Source organism: Rhinatrema bivittatum, chromosome 10 (assembly GCF_901001135.1).
Source record: "Rhinatrema bivittatum chromosome 10, aRhiBiv1.1, whole genome shotgun sequence".
NCBI lineage: Eukaryota > Metazoa > Chordata > Amphibia > Gymnophiona > Rhinatrematidae > Rhinatrema > Rhinatrema bivittatum.
The window spans coordinates 78,434,860-78,457,828 of NC_042624.1; the positions used below are offsets into that span (position 1 = coordinate 78,434,860).

General features: G+C 43.6%; 1 protein-coding gene across 2 annotated transcripts in view; it reads right to left on the reverse strand.

Moving 5' to 3' along the window:
• Nucleotides 1–22,969, reverse strand: part of KIAA1107 (KIAA1107 ortholog) — a 113,267-nt gene that overhangs the window by 50,302 nt on the left and 39,996 nt on the right. For both annotated transcript variants that reach the window (XM_029617673.1, XM_029617674.1), the window contains exon 7: nt 5,018–5,114. In XM_029617673.1, coding sequence (XP_029473533.1) covers nt 5,018–5,114 — 97 coding nt within the window. The remainder of the gene's footprint in view (nt 1–5,017; nt 5,115–22,969) is intronic.

A 22,969-nucleotide genomic window follows, 5' to 3' on the forward strand; every position in this document is an offset into this window, starting at 1 on the left:
AATTACCTCATTTTGGCAAATACTGCTTCAAATTAAAAGCATTATTGGATGTGATCTACCATGGACCCAGGAGTATTTGAACTGGAATGCTATTGGATTAAGGAATCAAAGAACACCACAAGCTAGCTAAGCATGTCATAATAGCAACTACATTATAATTGCCTTACTCTGGGAAAAATCACATACAATACGCCTTTGTTAACTACTTGACTTAGTAAAATATGGAAGGATTATATATGGATAAACACCATCTTCAGTTTTTATTTTATTTTCCTAGGAATTTATCAATGTTTATTATAAACAAAAACAGCAGAAAAATCGGTGGAAAAAAATGACTCAATTTTTTCCCCACTGATTTTCTCTGATTTTTGTTGATTATAAACAAACATTAAAATTCCCAAGGAAAATAAAATAAAAACTGAAGATGAAGGTATCTATCCCTAATTATGGAGAAGTTCGCAGTCAAAAGAAGAAATGTGATGGGCAATTTCCACAATGTTTGGGAATCACCTGTGTTTCAATTTGGCATGATATAATCACAATGAATCTGCTGTTCTTTTTATTCATCTCTTTTCTTTATGGATTCTCTCCTCTATATTTCCATTTCTCATGTTTCATCTGAACTGAGTGGTTCTATTAATTCATTATATATATATATATATATATATATATATATATATATATATATATATATATATATATATATATTTATTTATTTATTTATTTATTTATTTAAAATTTTTATATACCGGCATTCATGATACAATCACATCATGCCGGTTTACATAGAACAGGGGTGTACAAAGAACAAATGAGTAACCTATTAGTACAAAGAACAAATGAGTAACCTATTAGTGAGGAGGAAGCAGTTACAAATATATATATATATACTAATACTCCTACTAGTTAGTAGAGAAATTGTCAATATAACCAAGCAAATACATTTGTCCATTTCCAAATCTTACAATTGAGCAAAGAGCATAAGATATGCCATACTGGGTTAGACCAAGGGTCCATGAAGCCCAGCATCCTGTTTCCAACAGTATATATATATATTTATTTATTTAAAATTTTTATATACCGGCATTCATGATACAATCACATCATGCCAGTTTACATAGAACAGGGGTGTACAAAGAACAAATGAGTAACCTATTAGTGAGGAGGAAGCAGTTACAAATATATATATAATATATATATAATAGTATATATATACTAGTATATATATACTAATAGTATATATATACAAATATATATATATATATACTAATAGTATATATATATACTATATATATAATAGTATATATATACTAGTATATATATACTAATAGTATATATATACTATATATATACTAATAGTATATATATATATATATATATTTGTAACTGCTTCCTCCTCACTAATAGGTTACTCATTTGTTCTTTGTACACCCCTGTTCTATGTAAACCGGCATGATGTGATTGTATCATGAATGCCGGTATATAAAAATTTTAAATAAATAAATATATATATATACTGTTGAAAACAGGATGCTGGGCTTCATGGACCCTTGGTCTAACCCAGTATGGCATATCTTATGCTCTTTGCTCAATTGTAAGATTTGGAAATGGACAAATGTATTTGCTTGGTTATATTGACAATTTCTCTACTAACTAGTAGGAGTGCCCATCAAAAATGATGGGGGAAAATGGCGTAGCCGCACTCCCAATAGCGGACCACAGACAGACAATGCATGCTATTTTTAACCCTCTTTCTCTGCAAAAATACAGACCATGCGCAATTAACACAGTGGGCAAGAAGTATAAGTGCTGTGTGTTTTTATCCACAGCATAGTGAAGTGCAGATAATGCGCATCTGGACCTACGAGAAATGCATAAACTGCCAAATTTTTTAAAATAGATTGCTTTTTCAATTAGCTTTCCTAAAGTGCAAGCTTGGGTGGGATACTGACTGGAAAGTCTAAGGAAACAAAAATCAACCACCACATGTCATAAAAAGTGATGGCAAATGCACTTTTTTGGGTATGACTGACTAGCTCATGCATCTAGACAATTATTTAAAGAGGTGTTTCTGATGCAATATAATTCATCTGTCAAATAAAAAACCAAAACAAAACACTCTTGTAAGAGCCAAATGCCAGAAAGACAAAGAATTTTCTTCAAAAACTCTATAGGGTTGCAGCTTCTGACAATCTCAGCAGAGAAAAAGGAATGGATGGAGCCACATGGCTGCTGCAGCATGGGAACTACTGTAGATGAGCACCAAAAGATTTGGTCACATGACTCAGGTGAGCTGCTGGTCTTCAGAGACATGTGTTTACAGGTAGCAGAAAGCACCTTAGGGAGAAGTTACAAGTTGCTAATCCACACTTCAAAACATGAAGCTACTAATTTAAAAGAAATCTGACTTGGCTTGAAATGTGTGTGAAACATGTAAGAAAAAAATTACATGAATATCACTCCTTTTATAAATCAAGAAAGAACGGCATATAGAATTGTTTTACGAAATTTTAGCAGTAGTGAGGCCAGTATGCTAAAAGCCTCAGCAAGCATTTTTTTTTTACTACTTCTACAGGACATCCATATTGTTTATGTTTCCCAATTTTTCAGAACCTGAAACTCAGCTGATGCTATGGGCAATGTTTCCTGCCTTATCAGAGTCCCAGAAGGTGGGCTGCAGGTAGTGTCGTGGGGTAGGGGAAAAGAAAGGAAGCGTGGGGTTAGTCCTCCTTTTGTCCACTTCAGTCTCACATCTCCATACCCCTTAAACACATCTTCAGCCCCCATCCATCTTTCACTCCACTCCATTTCCTCTCCATCTTTTCTATCCAGTACTCGCTCAGGTGTCTACTTTTTCTCACTGTTGCACCTCTCTCCATCTTTCACTATTCACTTCCCCAACCACGTTTATTGCTCCTCCTCCACAGGAAGGAGCAGCAGCAGGGCAGCCGTGTGGAGACAGAGTGAAAGCATGCACTCCTGGTCCTAGTGGTTCAATTTCATCTCCCTCTTCCATCCCCCAAGGCACATGTTTCCTGTCTAAGCAGGAAAGGCATGGGGGAGGCGGAACAACTACTAGGATCAGGAATGTCTCTCTCATTCTCTGTTCCTGCACTGCCAGCCTGCTTTTTCTCAGAGTCCTATGGCCAAGAGAGATAAAACCAAGATTTTTCTTTCCCCTCTGCCTTCATGTTACATAAATGCAAAAATGTTTTGGGAATTTGCATTTACTGGAGTACATGGTTATTTTTCCTCTTTTGTGGAGCATTTTCACATGCACCCATTGTTACTGCAGCAATCACATAGTAGATTTATTTTATTTATTTAACATTTTTATATACCGAGGTTCTGGTAACAATGTTACTAATCACTTCGGTTTACATATAACATTGAAAAGACATAACCCGTGTGTCTTACAGAGAACCAGGAAATGAGGAACTTGGGAATAATTAAATAACACATTATGAAATACATCATTTTTAAATAACAAAGATCTAACAAACTAGCGGTTAGGATCAAACATGTGACAGGTGGACGATCTTAGGCAGGAGTAAATTGTAAATGTTCTGGGATTATTAAGCATTGGGAGACATAATGAATAGACCAGGGAGGGAGAGTGTTAGTGTTAGATGGCAGAAACAGACCAATTGGCCCATCCAGTCTGACCAGCACTTCCATTTTTCTATGCCTCAGAAAAGATGCTTACCATATATCATGCGCATTAACTGTATTGCACATTTAAGTTTTTAGGACTATGATATACGGGTCTCTAAAATGATCTGATCTTGGTTTACTCCAGTGTCTGATTTAGATTTTTAATGCATGCACTCCTTTGCTCTCATTTGTAGGTCTCTTTTTATATGTCTTGTTACAGGCAAGAACTAGGACAATTTTGGAATGAAAAGCTCTGCATCTTTTACTGTAGGCCCTCTCTTAGTGTTGTACCAGTCTCCTTCCCTCAGATCATTCTTGTTTCACATGTCTCAGTTGTGACTGATGCCTGCATGGGTACTGAAATAAGCACAGCAGTGCCAAGCCGTGTGCCTCTCCTTTACACATACACACACATACACACTGGGGTAAGCAGAGGAAGATTTAAACAATATCTCCTCAAAAATTAGGGAAAACAAAATTTAAAAAATTAAAAACATTTTAAATATTGTAACTACAAAACAAATTATTTTGTTAATACTATTACCTTAAAATATAGTTTGCATTTTTTCAGCATATCATAGCTATGCAGATTTCTTCACAAATTGCTATGGAACATGAATCAAAACATTGGCCGCTAGATAACTTAGGGGCCGATTTTAAATGCTACGAGCGCAGGGTACATTTGTGTGCGCTTCTCGGTGCTCACAAATGTACACCCGATTTTATAAATGCGTACGCTGCCACGCTCATGTTATAAAATCCAGGGTCAGCGCGCGCAAGGGGGTGCACGCCAAGCCCAAGGGAAGCCCCGATGGCTTTCCCCATTCCATCCAAGGCCGCTCCGAAATCGAAGCGGCCTTGGAGGGAACTTTTTTTTTCAATCCCTCCCACCTTTCCCTCCCTTCCCCTATCTAACCCACCCCCCAGCCCTAACTAAATCCCCGCCCTACCCTTTTTTCAGGAGTTACGCCTTCCCGAGGCAGGCGTAACTTGCGCACGCTGGGCGGCTGCTGGTGCACCATGCCCCGACACAGGCTGCTGTGCCGGAGCACTTGGGACCACCCCCGGACCGCCCCACCCATTTTGGAAAGCCCCAGGACACACGCGCGTCCCGGGGCTTGCGTGCACCGCCGAGCCTATGCAAAATAGGCTCGGTGCGCGCAGGGGTAGGTTTTCAGGGGTTACGCGTGTAACCCTTTGAAAATCTACCCCTTGTTTTAAGGACTCATCCTACTCCTGAAAAAAAAATGTGTTTTGCATTAAGAGGCATCTTTTTAAAATTAAGAGTTATGATTTTCTGCATATAAAGATTTGAAGACTGTACTTTAAATAAAACGTAGACCTCACTTCAGTGTATAATTACCTTGTGGAAAAACCTGCAGTAGTCTCTTTTCAGAATATAGACAGCGACTTCTTTCAGCCCATCCAATCCATACATATCTGCTATTGAGAGTATCTGACTAAAGCAAAACAGAAATAAAAATCCTCTTTAAAGCCAAAATGTCACTATTAAATATGAAATACACCCTAGATATAAACATGGTGCCAGGCTGGCTGTGTGGATGCCATGAGTAACATGGCATCTATGCACCTGTGACTGCTGCCACAGTCCTCCAGTCCCCATGGGGTCCCCCAAGCAGTGGTCAGGCTGTGCAGTCGGCAAGAGCATTGCTGCATTTGACAGTGCTAACCACACAATCTGATATCATCATCAGGCCCTGGTCTGCACGGTGCTGCTGCCCTGCTCCGGGCCTCCCCTCTCCCAAACTCAAGGTGCCTGAGGAGGAGGGAAGAGAGGCTTACTGACTTCACTGGTCAGTTCAAAAACTTGGATGGGGGAAGCTGGGCAGTCAAGGAGCCAACTTGCTTCCTTCTTGCAGCCCAAGCTGCCGGATACTACCAAATCTTGCCCATCCTCCTATTCTTGCTTACATGCGACTGACAAGTTCTTAGATAGAGACAACTGTCTAGTCAAACTGCTTTGTGTGCACTGAGTTCATCATAATGCTGTAAAGTTACTACTCCTGGGATGTAGTGCCAAATATTTTTAATCAATAAATCAATACTACTCATGTGTTTTATTGTTGCAGCTATTTGGGTCAGGAAGTATCCAAGCCTGGAGCAGATCTTTAATTCAGGGGGAGGGCCTGAGATATCAGCCCTGACACTTCACAGGCAGGGGCAGAGTGCAGGAAAATATCAGCCCAGGAGATTTTTTTCAAAACCATCTCATGGGGTATCTGTTTGATTCGCTCAGACACTTTCTATGCAGCATGTGCTTCAACAGTTCACCCCTTGAGAGGTGTATCATGTGACCTAGAACCTGACAAAACTGAGCCAGAAAATCACCAACATAAATTTCACATTTTTCCTAAATAACTTAGTAGAGTACACTGAGCTACAGCCCCTCTCTATTCCATGCAATCGGTTGAGTCCCCAGAAGTTTGGTTACATTTCTCATACATATCTATATAATCTCCTGGTCTGGTCTGGTGTTAAAGTCTCTTGCTTGCCAACTAATCAGCTCTTGAATCAGTTACCAAATAATGAGATAACCACACTGCCAACCACATTGCCAACCAGTATCAGGCACACACTCCCACACACACACACAGTGTGTGTGTGTGTGTGAATGCCCCTGCTCCAGCCCTGCCGCATCATGCACATTTTTGCTTGCTGCCAGCCCTTCTCCAGACTACAAGCAGCCCCCTTACTTTCTCATTCCCACCCCTTTTTGCCACCCCTACTCTTCAGGAGACTCACTGGTTCCATAGGCAGCTGCCCCTCTCAAACCTCAGCCCATTCACCTCAGACAGAAGCCTCACCAACACTGCACGAGCACTTCCTCCTGGCTCACCTGCTCCCTCTCTGTGATTGTAGCTTACCTCCACTTCTCCACGCCACTCTTCTCCCCCACCCCCACCACATTCTTATTGACTGGGTGCTTACACAGAGTCAGCTGCTTTTTTTTTTGCATAAACACTTTTATTGGTAGATAGTTTATAACAAACATACAGTGCCATAGACAAAAAGTAACTTCTGCCATACTACCATTTGACATGAAACCCTTGCCCCAGTTTCCCCCCTCCCGCGTACAGGGTATGCCGCCAATAAGAACAATAAAAATATAAAATACAAACAGAGAATGAATAACGAAAAGCACTTGTAAGGATCAAAAAAGAACCAACAAACTTTCTTCAAGTCCAACTCGCGAATGAGCAATGCCACTGCAGAGGAAGCAGCCAACAGTATGAAAGTCTCGGAAGTAATCATCTGTGGGAGAGTTATCTGTGGGAAAGTTAGTGGAGGGCCAAGCCCTGGTTGTTGTAACTGCCAGCAGATCCAAGGATGGAGTCGAAGCCCTGAGGTAATTATATCGAGCCAGTGGCATATCTATTAGACCAAGTTAAATATGGTTGCCATGTCAGAGAAAACATTTTGACAGTATGATGTTTCTCTGCCGTCATTCAGCACATAGTACAGACAGTATCCAATTTAGCTAAGACCGCAAGTGGGTGCTTTCCAGTCCTTGGCTATCACCAACCGTGTGGCAATACACATCTGAATGATAAAGAGGATGTAGAGGATCCTGATCAACCAGTGTACGATTATTGAGTAGAGTGGTGTCAACTGTGAGATGAACAGGTCTTTGCAGTATGGAGACGAGCTGAGTTTCAACCTGTTGCCATAGGGGTCGCACACATTCTCCTGACCACCACATATGCAAATAGGTACCGACAGAAGTACAGTCCCTCCAGCAAACTCCAGATTGGGTGGGAAGTATCTTAGTAAGACGCTCCGGTGTGAGATACCAGCGGTAAAGCTGTTTATATCCATTTTCCGTCAGTGTTGCAGAAATAGAGGCTTTACCAAGATGAAGGTATAAACGTATCCAGTCATCATCGGTGTATGCGTTCTGTAAATCAGTGGTCCAAGCCTTGATATGGGCCGGAGTGAAGTCCAGTTTCGCATTTAATAATTGGTAAACCTTGGCTATCGGGCCTCAGAGTAGAACAGGTTGAGCAGTAACCTTCGAAAAGAGATTTTCCCTTACCCAAACCAGTTTTCAGTTGTTGCAACGTGCAGAAATGGCAGATTTGTAGGTATGCCAAGTATTCAGTCTGAGGAAGGTTGTATTTTTGGCTGACTTTTGCAAACTGAAGAATATCATCTCCACCCCAGAGGTGCTCAAAATGGTTGACACCCGGTTGCGCCATCTTGCAAAGGAGTTGCGTTCGAGGCCAGGGGTAAGGAGATGTTATGGAAGAGATGATAGCAGGGCTTCCTACCAACAAGCTTCCCCTTCCACTTGTCCCAAATGTCAATGGTGTGCCGGGTAGTAGGAAGTAGGGAGGAATAGCTATTCCATGTTTTCCTGGGCTGCCACGCCAAGGCTGCAAGTGGCATATTCGGCAGCTGAGATTGTTCAATAACAGCCCAGTGTTTAGGCTTGACAGTTTGATGCCAGACAATGAGAGGCCGGAGTTGTGCTGATACATAGTACCACATAAGGTTGGAGACACCCAGGCCCCCAATTAACTTAGCCTGGTATAACAGATGTCTGCTAACCTGAGGAGGTCTTCTTTTCCAAATGAAACTAAACACTTTCCTCTGCCAGGATTTTAAGAGAGCATTAGAAATCTGTATGGGTAAGGACTGAAATAAATACAACAGTCTAGGTAAGACATTCATTTTAACTGTCGCTATGCGACCCAACCATGAAAAAGGGAGATTACCCCAAATATGGACAACCGGCTAAACTTCAAGGCACACATCAACAAAACATCCAAAGACTGCTTCTATAAACTCCAGGTTTTGAAAAGGATAAGACCTCTCTTCCATGCTCAAGACTTCAGAACGATCATCCAGGCAGTCATTTTTTCAAAATTAGACTATTGCAATTCCCTATTGCTAGGTCTGCTTTCTTCCTATTCCAAACCATTACAGATGGTGCAAAATTCAGCAGCCCGACTACTAACAGGCACAAGAAAAAGAGACCACATATCTCCCATCCTGAAAGAGCTACATTGGCTACCCGTATACTTCCGTATCATATACAAAGCCATATGTATCATTTTCAAAACTATACATCAACGCACTTCCCTCGATCTTCAATTCCCTCTCCAAGTATACAACTCGACAAGACCTACCAGAGATGTTTATAGAGGCACACTCCAAGTTCCCCCTGCGAAAACGACTAGACACATTACCCTAAGAGATCGTGCCACCTCCACAGCTGGCCCCCTTCTGTGGAATTCCATGCCCACAGATCTCAGACTGGAACCCTGCCTCCTAACTTTTAGGAAAAGACTTAAGACTTGGTTATTCAAGCAAGCTTTCCCAGACACAATCTAATGACACAATCCAAGGACTCCTCAAAACATTCAGCCATTAATCATGCCATTTGTACATAACTTGTAATTTGACTTGTATATCGTTTAACCATTTATTCTTTCCTATTTCTTCCTCTTCTCCAAGTTCTGCTACCCTTGTTAACTGTAACTGTACCTTCGGTCACCTCAGTTCTAGTTTGATGTATCTAATGCACTCCCGTTTCATGTAAACCAGCAAGATATGTTCTCATGATTGCCGGTATATAAAAACCTTAAATAAATAAATAAATAAATAAATAAATAAATATCCAGATCACGAAAAATTTTCTGTAGCAGGGGAGGGTAGTTCAAGCTAAAGAGGTCTTTAGGGTGGGATGGGATCTGAATCCCCAAGTATTTAAGATGTCTATGCGCCCAGCGGAATGGATGGGACAGCTTCAGCTGAGCAACAATTTCCGGGCGACAAGTCAAATTAAGAATCTCTGACTTTTCCCAGTTTACCTTAAAGCCGGACACCCCGGTAAATCTGTGTATATCATCTTCAATGGCCGTTAGAGAAGCATGAGGATTAGTTAGAGAGAACATAATATTGTCGGCGAATAGAGTGATTTTGAAGTCTTGTTGTGCAAAAGAAAAACCTATAACCTCTACATTACCCCTGATAGTGGCCACCAAGGGCTCCAAAAAGATGGCAAAAAGAAGAGGGGATAGAGGACACCCCTGCCTGGTGCCACGACCCAGCTTAAATCGATCAGAATACCCTCCATTGATTTTGAGACACGCCTGAGGGTTAGTGTAAAGGCTCGTGTCCCAGGTACAGAAGTACGGCCCAAAACCCATTTTATGTAGGATACTAAATAAGAATGGCCAATGTACCAGGTCGAATGCCTTTTCGGCGTCAATAGAGAGAAAAAGCACATCGACTTTCTGGTTACGGGCCCACCACATTATGTTAATCAGCTTGCGAATATTATCGCCTGCCAATCTTCCTGGCATAAAGCCAGCTTGATCCTGGTGTATGAGACTAGTTAAATAGTTGTTCATTCTATCCGCTAGGATTTTTGCTAAGAGCTTGAGATCTAGGTTGAGCAAAGATATTGGTCTATAAGACCCACAAACCGTTGGATCTCTTCCTGGTTTTTGGAGGATGGTAACCCCGGCAAGATTTGAATTAGGGGCCAGGGAGCCCCCCTCCCACAGATGGTTAAATAGTTTTTGGAGGTAGGCAACAATATAAGGGGCAAAAGTTTTATAAAACTTTGTCGTAAGGCCGTCAGGACCTGGGGATTTCCCAATCTTCAGTGTTTTAATAGCGGAGAGAATTTCAACTGAAGATATTTCTGCATCTAATGTAGCTTGTGCCTCAGGGGTCAGGCGCGGTAGACTGACCCCTGCCAGATAGTTCGCAATCGTCTCAGGAGAGATAGAGTCTGCGGCAGAATACAGGGTACTGTAGAAATTCAGAAATCTGGATCTTATAGCCATATTGGTAGTTAAAATGTCCCCCTTCTCGTCTTTAATTTTGGCAATGTAGTTCTGGCAAGAAATTTGCTTCAACCGGTGGGCTAAGTGTCAGCCGGCTTTATTTCCACCCTCAAAATAGGATTGTTTGGCAATATGGAGTGAATGGACCATTTTGGCAGCTTCTAGTCTCTGGAGTTCTTCTCATTTGCTAGAGAGAAGAGACCAGATTTTTTGGGAGCATGTGCGTTGGTGTTCCCCCGTTAGGTGAAGGATGTCCTTTCTCAGACCCGTGGCTAGTATATAGTCACATTTTTTTCACGTAGGTCGCTCTTGAAATAGAGAGACCCCTCAAATATGTCTTTAAGGATTCCCAGACTATGGAGGGTGTAACCTCACTGGAATCATTCACCAAGATGTACTCCCGAATTTGATCGGTTAAGAAACTGGTGAAACTTGGGTCTGATAGCAAGGAGTCATTAAGTCTCCAAAATTGGGTCCTTCGATCATATTGCGGGAAAGAGATTTCAAGGATGATTGCCGAATGGTCCGTCCAGGCCACAGGTTGAATATCAAGTTTCATAATTTGAGAAAGCATGGCTTTATCAGTTAAGATATAGTCGATGCGAGAATGTGATTGGTGAGGGGGGGAATAGAAAGTATAAGATCTAGGGTAGTGCATCCACCAGACATCTGTCAGCTGCCAATCATCCATCAGCATTTTCAACTTTTTCCTGTGAATAGGCGCCACGGTGGCGAAACCTTTCGAAGTGTCTAGGGCCGGAACTCGTGCCAAATTGAAATCCCCACCCACTATTAATTTGTCAGTGCTATGTTGTAGGATAACCTGATTAAGGGTATCATAAAACGCTCCCTGGTCTTGGTTGGGTGCATATACATTTACCAGAGTATAGTTCACTCCCTCAATCAAAAGCGTCAGAAGAAGATATCTACCTCCCGGGTCTCTAATACAAGTTTGGCAGTCTAGTACCATAAGTTGAGAAAACAAGATGCAAACTCCCGTAAACTTTGCGACTTTGGGACATGGAGTAAAATATTGAAACGGGTAATTATGTGATTTCAAGAGCGATTCGTGCTTGCCCTTCAAATGAGATTCTTGGACAAAAATAATGTCCGCCTTTAACACTCCCATTTCTTTGAAGAAAGAATGCCTTTTAAAGGGTGAGTTAAGTCCCTTAACATTAAGGGAAACTAAACGAAATGTGGTCATAGGAATACTAAAAGGATCCCAGGACAAAGAGAAATACCCCCGTTGGGAAAGGCTCAAGTCGCTCTGATAAACACTGGAGTACAGACAATCCACTAAATATGCTTTCAAAGATATCATATTCCATAGATAGGATCGCCCTGAATTGTACAATAAACACCTTACAATGTGCTGTGGAAAACAATATGTGCATAACCCGCATTGTAGCAAAAGCATCCCCCTATCCCCTTCCCCATGATCTGCAAATAATGCTAAGCAGATCAAAATAGCTAGTTAGCTTGGAGGAAAAAGAAAAGAACATCATCTCATGAGCACCGTTTAGCCCAGAATAAATTGTCTCAACCTGAGACTGAAGGAAAATAATTATAAATTAACAGTGGTGAAGCAAACTCTGTGATTCGGAGTATTTCTGGACTCTTAGTCAATGAGCCATAGCCAATAGAAGAAAGGACTGATCTTGCAACCGATCCCAGAGATAGGTGATCAGGTGGCCTCTGCAGAGATCCGCTGGGAATCAGATTGCTGCTTCAGCCGGCTATTTCTGGCTCCAACACGCTGCCACTTCGGTCGAGATTCTCTAAAAGTGGGGCGAATTTTACTTATCACCAGTGGAGCCTGGGGGACAAATCCACGATCCTTTAGCTTGAGTTCCGCCTCCTCTGCATTCAGTATGCGGGCAGAAGTGCCCTCCCATGTGTATTGAAAACCAAAGGGATGAAGCCATCTATATTTGATACCGGCCTTCCTGAGAAAAGTCGTGGCTTCCTTTAGGTTCTGACAATTTTGAAGAGTAGCTTGAGATAAGTCAGCATAAATCGAAATATCCTGATTCTCCCAATGCCAGCGTTGTTGTTTTCGGGCCTGATTGGCTATTTTTTCCTTAAGAGCATAGTCGTGAAAACATACTATGTCGTCTCGTGCCTGATTCGTGCTGGGATCTTGCAGAACCCTGTGAGCCCTGTCTAATTTGATATTGAGCGTTTGTTCACACGTTGAATCTTCACTGCTATGCAGCAGGAATGTACAAAAACGCTGAATAAGGGTCGTACAGTCGCCATTTTCTGGAGTTTCAGCAAAGCCGCGAAAGCGGAGATTCCCCCTCCGTGCACTATTCTCGAGATCAGCTAACTTAGCTTTAATGGCGCTGGTATCATCTTGAAGATCTGAGTATGAATCCTGGAGGTGTTTCGAGGATTCAGCCTGTACGTCTACGCAGGCGTCTATATCATCCACTCTGCGACCCAAGGTAGCCATCTCTTCTTGGAATTCTCCCAGCATGTTTTGTACTTCTTTCTTATAAGTTTTAAGGTCTTTACGGAGGATCCCAAACCATTCGCGAAATTCAGCGCGGGTTGGCGTTGTATCATCATGTTGAGGGAGGGAGTCATCTGAGTTGGAGCCGCCATCTTTAGGAAGCGCATCTGCTGGCTGTTCTGTAGCAGCACGGCCCCGCTCTTCAGCTTTCTTGTAGGAAAAGCTTTGGAAATCTACCGATTGCCTCTTAGCTGCCATCCCGTGCAGATTAGAGAATGTGTCACGCAGGTTTGGAAGAGTTTGCAGGCGATTCAGTCCCCAGTAAGATTGCTTTTAATGTGGCTAATGGAGGAGCTCACTGCTCAAGCGGCCATGCAGCCCGATGACATCACTTCCTCCCAGAGTCAGCTGCTTTTATGGTTCCTCAGGCTCTGCTCATCTACTCCAGGGGAGGGGAACCAAAAGTGATCCATGCTGTTCCCCCAGAGCTTAAAAAAAGTAAAGAAAAATTAAGCCATGGCCAAGACTGGAGAAACGAAAAAACCAAAAAGACTAAGAATCCACTTCTTTAAAGCTGTGTCCACCCGATATACTGATAATTATGATGTTTTTATTTTTGATGAAACCGCATCAGCAAGCCAGACAACGGCAGTGGGGTCACTTGCCGTCCGGACTACTCGTCACTTGCGGCGTTATTAGTTTGACAGTCTATGTTTAAATGAATGAATCCATCAGAAATGTCATCTGTTCCTTTAAAATCCCCTAGGAGAATTGTGGGTATGTCAGGGGATAGAGAATTTGCAAAAAATTCGATAAGAGGAGATGAATCTTTCTCCAGTAGGCCTGGGGGAGTATAAATGAGACATAGTTGGAGCGACTTAGATTTGAAAAAGCCGATTTCGTACTGGTTTGGAATATCACAATTCTGGGGTAGTAGTTGAAACTCCTTTTTTACAGCCAAGAGTATGCCACCACCTCTTTTCTTTTTCCGAGGGATAGAGAAAACATCGTAGGTTTCTAAGGGTAGCTGGTTGATGAGGGGCGTGTCATGTTGTTTAAACCAGGTTTCCGTGACAGCACATATTTCTGGTTTAGAATCTGTGAGAATATCATGTAGTAGATGGGTTTTCTTTTGGAGTGATTGTGCGTTAAATAGAATAATGGAGATAAGAGATAAACTGATGGCTTGAGTGCGTGTGAGGGTGTATATTGGGATAAGCCTTCTTTTGCTGAGCTTAGTCTGGTGGTGTGGGGTCTGATAAGAGAATGTAAAGGGAAAAAATGGGTTGTGTCCCAGGTGGCAGGATAGAGAACAGTTTCCACTTAAAGGAGGCATTGTTAACCTACAGTGTGTTAAAAGTGTAGAGTTTGGTGAGACAGTTGTAAGGCAGAAAGGTACCGAGAACTATTGTCATACAGTTTACAGATAAAGCACCATTCTAATAGCTTACACGTGGACACCTCCCCGCAATCTCCAGCATGCGAAGCATTCCTTTCCTCTCTTGAAGCAATGGGTTTCCAACAAATCGTGAACGCTCCTACACATAAAGCTGGCCACACACTTGATCTGATCTTTGTCAACTCCCCCATCAACATAAACAATCCCCCTACATGCAACACAGTACCTTGGTCTGACCACTCCCTGATTCAGACTAAACTCTCTCTCCCGCAAATGTCCCCCATCACACCCCAGCAGCCCTTTTCTTTTAAATTTCGCAAACCATGCGATATAGATACCATCTCACAAGCATGCGCTGACATAGACAACCAAATTGACGCCTCATCCCCAGACAATGCCTTCTCTACCTGGATCAATCTCACCCTCAACATTGCTGACAAACATTGCCCTCTTATAACGAAAACTATTAACCCAAACCGTAGAAACAGAAAACCCTGGTATACGCCTGATCTTAGGAATCTGAAAATCCAACTCAGAACAGCTGAGAGGTCATGGCGCAAATATCAATCCCCTGCAACCAAAACTTTATACTACCAGCGAATGCACGAATATAGAAACTCCATCCTCCAGGCTAAACGTAGTTACTATGCTAAAAAAATACATGGTATGCAATACAACCCTAAGGCCCTTTTCACCATGGTGGCGGACCTCACTTCTCCTGCCCCCACGCAAATATCAGCCAATCCCTCTAACAACCGCTCCAATGAATTAGCTCAATTTTTCAAAAACAAGGTCTCCTCCATCACTGCACAATTCTCACATAATAACGTCAATATTTATCTGCCCACCATCAACTCTCCAGTCTCCCTCTCGTCTTTTGACTCTTCATCCTCTCTCGAAGTACAAAACATCCTTAAAAAATTAAAACCATCATCTCATCCTTCCGAAACTATCCCCACTAAACTCCTGCTAGCTATCCCCGAGGTGATTGCCAAACCCCTTTCAAATATCCTTAACTGTTCCCTAGAGCATGGCACAGTCCCCAATGTTCTTAAACAAGCAGTAGTGAAACCACTACTCAAAAAACCTAATCTTGACCCCGACACTTATCTAATTACAGACCTGTCTCTAACTTACCCCTCCTAGCTAAAGTTCTTGAAAAAATTGTCAACTCACGGCTCTCAGATCACCTGGAGCAAAACAAGATTCTCCCATCCACACAACACGGTTTCAGAAAGCAACTAAGTACTGAAACCCTGCTACTCTCTCTACATGATACCCTCATCAGAGGTACAGACTCAGGTTCTTCTTATCTGATTGCCATGCTTGACATCTCAGCGGCATTCGACACAGTCAATCATGATGTCCTCCTTAACATCCTCAGGAGCATCGGGATCACTGGCAATGCCCTTTCCTGGATACGATCGTATCTCCAGGATCGCCTTTTCACAGTATTAGTTGATAACAATGAATCTGACCCCATCAGTCTTCCCCAAGGTGTGCCCCAAGGTTCTTCACTCTCCTCCACCCTCTTTAATATATACATGCTCCCCCTTACCACCCTCCTCACTAACCTCCACATCAAGCATTTTATTTATGCGGACGATGTGCAACTTATTTTCCCATTCTCTGACTCTCTCCTTACTGCCCTTCGCAACTGGGAATCCTGTCTCTCAGCCATCAACAAATTACTAAATGACATGCAACTAGCGCTAAACCCCAGCAAGACTGAACTTTTAATTATATCTAACAGGCCACCGCTCCCAGACATCCCACCTGCATACTCTTCCACAACTTTCCCATCACACGTTCGCAACCTTGGTGTTTTCATTGATAACCATCTTACATTCAAACCTTTCATTAAATCTATCATTAAGGAATGCTTCTTTAAGCTCCAAACCATAAAAAAACTCAAACCACTGCTACACTTTTCTGATTTCCGCACTGTACTACAGTCTATCATTTTATATAAGGTAGACTATTGTAATGCACTTTTTCTAGGCATCCCCGCTACCCATATCAAACCCCTACAACTACTACAAAACGCTGCCGCCAGGATACTATCAAACACGAAAAAAAGAGATCACATCACCCCCACACTCATCGAACTTCATTGGCTCCCTATACACTCTCGAATTCTCTATAAAGCCTGTTCCATCATCCACAAAAGTCTGTTGAACTCTAACCTGAATTGGATTATCCCCCCACTCCTCCCCCGCACCTCGAACAGACCCACACGTACTGCCCTCCAAGGAACCCTACGTGCACAACCTATCAAATCTTTCAAATTATCGTCCACTATAAACAGAGCTTTCTCCCTAGCCGGCCCCTCTATATGGAACTCCCTGCCTCCTGATATACGCCTGGAATCATACACACCCACTTTCAAAAAAAAACTGAAAACATGGCTCTTCCAGCAAGCTTACCACACATCACCTCCCATTACATAAATCCTTACTGATTAAATAAGTGATTCTCCTAGAATCTGATACGCGACTTATGATTTATTTCTCGGATTACGTTGTATGCCTATCGATTTTGTACTTTGACTCGGCTATTTATGTACTTATCTTTTGTATATAGTTTTGGTGATATGTATATAGTGATTTTGCTGTTCTCAATTTTATGTAAGGGCCCTGCCCAAAAGTTAACCTGTTTGCAATGTTATATGTAAGGGTTCTGCCCAATGGTTCCTGTTTAACTGTAAACCGATACGATGTGTGAACGGTTATCGGTATAAAAAAGACATTAAATAAATAAATAAATAAATGTTAAGATTGAAGAAAAAAGCCCGACAACGGCCGGTGTTTCGCGATGCAAATCGCTTCTTCAGGAGTTAATTGTATAAATTCCAATAGTTATAGAACAGATGCTTCATCCCGGACAATGCTGTCTCTCATGTGTAAATTTTCAATACGGGAGAAAGCCACTGACCCAAAGCAACACAGCTTCAGATGGAGTCCTGTGGAGCCAGTGCAGCTAGGGCTAGTGCAAAAGTATTAGTTGTTCTAGGCAAACCTTACAGCCTTGCACACCCTCCCCACCCCCCCCCAAATTAAAAATTATGCATTTTAAACTTGGGGAGTAGGGGTGGGGGGGCTGTCCCTGGTAACAAATCACGGAGAATACCAGAGCACAGCCAGATGGCCAGAAAAACGTGTACTTATTCAGCTAAGTGGCAGAGGCTAACCGCAGCTAGACAGTCCGATAAGTGCAGTTACCTGCTGCCACTTAGCCAGATAAATATGGACTTATCCAGCTAACAGATTGATGCACTCCAGCCAGGAAAAAACCCTTTTTTTTTTTTTTTTTGCTGTCCCTTGGTTTGAAGTGCCAGCACAGCAATGCTGGAAATTTTACTCCACCAGGAGTAAAGTTTCCAGCATGAAAAAAAATGGGAGTTCTGCCAGCACACCTCTCTGCGTTAGGAAAGGAACTTAGCATGGAATTTCCATGCAAGGGTACTAAACTAACCACATTTTTAAACATGCTTTTTGTGAGTGTAAAACTCTTTGCTGCATCGGCAGTAAGGTTTATGCTGGTAAAACTGTGCATTCCTCTGAATATACTTCTCTGCATCAGCCTATTAGATTGTAAGCCCTCTGGGGATAGGGTAATACCTATAGTACCTGAATGTAATTTGCTCTGAAGTGCCTAAAAAGCAGACTATAAATAATCCAACCAGAAAACCCTCCACAAGAGACGCTTGGAACCTATATGATATTAAAGTTTATTTTTATGTGTGAGCATGGGCTTGGCCCTCCGAAAACCTTGAGGAAACTGAATTATAATTACAATTTAGTAAACCTCCCATACCAAAACACTAACTGCCAGCATGCAAACAGTAACAACCTTATCTATGAAAAGGCCACACTGCAAATATTACTCCAGGCACTAAAACATGAATATACCTCCTATTAGGAAAACAAAACAAGCCAAACTGCTATAGATCCCTATGCAGAAACACTTGTTAGCAGAATACCATACCTTGCTCACACATATAGAGCACAGACAGATACAAAAGAACAGAACAGAGAGACTATAAGAAACATGCAGACAAAAACTGAACTGGAAATCTGTAACAATCCAGACTGAGTACAGTGCAACAATGGAAAAACAGAATCAGAAACAAAATCAAGAAATATAAATCAACTGTGGTAAACCCACACTAATAAAAAAAAATATTTCAAAACAGATGACAAACAGAACATCCAATAATAAAAACTCAAAGATTTCTTAACCACCAATAAAATACTTAAACAGCAGATTCATCAAATACCCAATAATTAAAACTACCAAGGGTTTTAAAAATCCCCGCTCTCCATATCAGGGAACTTTTGATTCCCATCACTTTGATATTGTGGCAGATTAGCTGGGGGTGGGGGTCGTGCACAAACTTTCTCCTTTCTCTCTCATATACATACACTAATGCACACTTTTCCAAATGTTCACCGACTCACACTCTCTCTCATGCTCCCCAACTCACTTGCACTTTTTCAATTTTCCCCCTCCATCTGTAAATAAGTAAAAAAAAAAATTTTTCTTTACTTACATTGGTGGTTAGGTGGGATCCATGCAGGCTCCAAAAGAATAGGGTCTGGGTGGCCTGCCTGTAGCTGCCCTCTAAGTGAGAAATGGGAGGCTGAAAGGCCCTATTGCTTTTCTATTTTTAAATTATTTGTTTTTCCTGTGGCCTGAACATGAAGGCTCAATGGTTGAGAGCAGCGGGAGGGATTAAGCAGATGGTAAGGCAGCACCGGGAGGTTTGCTGGCTGCCTTTATTTAATTTGATTTTAAATTCTGCTTTTTCAGGCACTGCAAAGTGGATTATCATCAAGTACTGTAGTTGTTTCTCTGTTAGTATTACTGATTGGAGAAATTACTTACCTGATAATTTCGTTTTCCTTAGTGAAGACAGATGGACTCAGGACCAATGAGTATAGTGTACTCCTGATAGCAGTTGGAGACAGATCAGATTTCAATCTGACGTCAGCCCCTAGTACATATATCCCTGCAGGAAGAGCAGCTCCTCAGAATTCTCCTCGAAAAGCATTGTGAATGTGTGTGTGACTGACTGATTTGACTAACTTGGATAACTTCATAACTTGGTTAAACCTTATAACTTGGTTAACTTGATTAACTTGAACTGGTTGAATTGACTATAGCTGGAGACCGCCAGTGTACTCAATCGGAAAGTGTCGACACCTGGCAGGGTGGTAATCCTAAGTGACTGAAAACATGGCTTACCCTTGATCGTTCGAATTCCATGTGTAACGGCAGCCAAGGGTGGGATGCTGAGTCCATTTGTCTACACTAAGGAAAACGAAATTATCAGGTAAGTAATTTCTCCATTTCCTAGCGGGTAGCAGATGGACTCAGAACCAATGGGATGTATAAAAGCTATTCCCGAACAGGGTGGGAGGCTGCCAGTGACCCACTTAGTTCTGCCCTTGCAAATGCCGTGTCCTCCCGAGCCTGAACATCCAGGCGGTAAAATCTGGAGAAGGTGTGGAGGGAGGACCATGTCGCCGCCTTGCAAATCTCGGCGGGTGACAGCATTCTGGTTTCTGCCCAGGATACTGCCTGGGCTCTGGTAGAATGGGCCTTGACCTGTAGAGGTAGTGGTTTGCCTGCTTCTACATAGGCCGCCTTGATGACCTCCTTGATCCAGCGGCTATGGTTGCCCGCGAGGCCGCTTCCCCTTGTCTCTTCCCGCTGTGTAGGACGAAAAGGTGGTCCGTTTTTCGTACGGTTTCCAAGATTTCCAGGTATCTGGATAGAAGTCTACTGATGTTGAGATGACGTAGACTTCGAGCTTCTTCTGGATTCTTCAAGCCATCCGGCGATGGAAGCGAGATGGTTTGGTTAAGGTGGAAGTGTGATACCACTTTGGGAAGGAATGAAGGGACCGTGCGTAACTGTATGACCCCTGGAGTGGGCCTGAGGAACGGTTCACGGCAGGGCAGTGCTTGTAGTTCTGAAATGCGGCGGGCTGAACAAACCGCAGGCAGGAATGCTGTCTTTAATGTTAACAGGCGTAGGGACAGCCCTTGGAGGGGCCTGAAGGAGGTTCCTGCTAGAAAATCCAGGACCAGGTTGAGATTCCAAAGAGGTACTGGCCACTTTAGTGGTGAGCATATTGCTTGACTCCTTTCAGGAAGCATGACATGTCTGGGTGAGAAGCTATGCTGTCGCCCTCGCTCTTGGAGCCGTAGCATGCCAATGCAGCCACCTATACCTTGATGGAGTTGAGGGACAGCCCTTTCTGTAGGCCGTTCTGTAAGAATTCTAGGATCATGGGAATTTTACTTGAGCGTGGCTTGATGTCGTGGCCTTCGCACCAGGCTTCAAATACTCTCCAAATCCTTATGTACGTTAGGGATGTGGAGAACTTGTGTGCTTGGAGTAGGGTGTCGATTATAGCCCCCGAGTATCCGCTCTCTCAGGCGAGCCCTCTCAAGGGCCAGGCAGTAAGAGAGAATTGAGCTGGATTCTCATGGAGGATCGGTCTTGTTGTAGCAGGTCTCTGTGTGGAGGCAGTGGTAGGGGGTTCCCTGCCAGTAGTCTTCTCATGTCTGCGAACCACGGTCTTCTTGGCCAGTCCGGGGCCACTAGAAGGACTAGTCCCCTGTGTAGTTGTATCTTGTGAATGATTGTGCCCATTAGGGGCCACGGCGGGAATGCATATAATAGGGTCTCCTGTGGCCAGGTCTGTACCAGGACATCGATCCCCTGGGACTAAGGTTTCCGCCTGCGGCTGAAGTACCTGGGTACTTGGGCGTTGGATCGGTTTGCCAGAAAGTCCATGTCCAGTGTCCCCCACCGGTTCACTATCAGTTGGAACGCTGTGGACGACAGCTTCCATTCTTCTGGGTCTAGACTTTCCCTGCTGAGGTAGTCTGCCGGGATGTTGTCTTTCCCGGCGATGTGGACGGCCGAAATCTCCTGGAGGTTTACTTCCGCCCACGCCATTAGGGGATCTATTTCCAGAGACACCTGCTGGCTTCTGGTTCCCCCCTGCCGGTTGATGTAGGCCACTGTTGTGGCGTTGTCCGACATTACTCTGACCGTTTTGTCTCGGAGTCTGTGAGCGAATCGTAGACAGGCTAGTTTGACTGCCTGCGCTTCTAGGCAGTTGATGTTCCATTCCGCTTCTTCTGCGTTCCACTGCCCTTGGGCGGTTAACTCCTCGCAGTGTGCTCCCCATCCTCATAGGCTGGTATCTGTGGTGAGCAGGGTCCAGGTTGGGGAGGATAGCCTTGTTCCCCAGCTCAGGCGGTTGGCTTGCAGCCACCACCATAGCTGGGTCCGGACTCTGCCCAGGAGTGATAGACGTACGGCGTAATTCTGAGACCGTGGACTCCATCGTGATAGAAGTGAGCGCTGCAGGGGTCTCATGTGAGCTCGCGCTCATGGCACTACTTCCAGTGTGGATGCCATCAGACTGAGGACTTGCAGGTAATCCCATGCTGTGTGACGAGGTTCGCTCAGTAGGATTTGTAACCGGTTCCACAGTTTTGATCTCCTTGTGGGAGTCAGGCTGACCTTGTCTTCTTTGGTGTCGAATCGGACCCCTAGGTATTCTAGAGACTATGAGGGCTGTAGACATCTTTTGTTTGTGTTTACCACCCAACCTAGGCTCTCCAGTAGAGTTTTGACTCTGTTGGTTGCTTGGCGGCTTTCCTCTGGGGATTTTGCCCTGATCAGCCAGTCTTCTAGGCAAGAATGTACGAGAACTCTTTCCTTCCTCAGTGTTGCCGCCACTACCACTATGATCTTGGTGAATGTCCGGGGTGCTGTGGCTAACCCGAAGGGTAGTGCCCGAAACTGGTAGTGACGGTTCAGGATTTTGAAGCGTAGATAGCGCTGGTGTTCCTGATGAATTAGGATGTGTAGGTAGGCCTCCGAAAGGTCCAGGGATGTGAGAAACTCTCCCGGTTGTATCGCCTTTATTACAGAGCGTAGGGTTTCCATGCGGAAGCGGGGAATCCTCAGGTGGCAGTTAACTGACTTGAGGTCCAGGATGGGCCTGAACGTCCCCCCTTTCTTGGGGACGATAAAATAAATTGAATAATGCCCAGTATTTATTTCTTGTGGAGGCACTGGGGGGGGGGGGGATGGCCTTGAGGGCCAGTAGTCTGGTCAGTGTAGCTTCCACTGCCGTCCTCTTGAAAAGGTCGTGGCAGGGGGATTCCATGAACTTGTCCGGAGGGGTTCACAGGAAATCCAGGTTGTACCCCTCCTGGATGATGGCTAGGACCCACTTGTCTGAAGTTATCTTGACCCATCTGTGGTAGAATAGGGCTAGTCTGCCCCTTATGGCTTCGTCCCTTGGATGGGTCGGCTGAATCTCATTGTGGGGTATGGCTGGGTCCTGCACCCGAGCTGGCTCCCCTCTTGTTGTGCTTGTTCTGAAAGGGCTGGTTCCTGCCCATAGGTCGGGGTGCTTGATAGTTGTTTCTGTATGGATTGAAGCGCTGAGAGTTTCTGCCCCTGGAAGATCGGGGAAAGGGTTGTTGGTTTCTCTTAGTCCTGTCCTCCGGTAGGCGCGGCATTGGGGACTCGCCCCATTTGTCGGCCAGTTTCTCTAGCTCGCTGCCGAACAGGAGGGATCCTTTGAAGGGCATCCTTGTGAGGCAA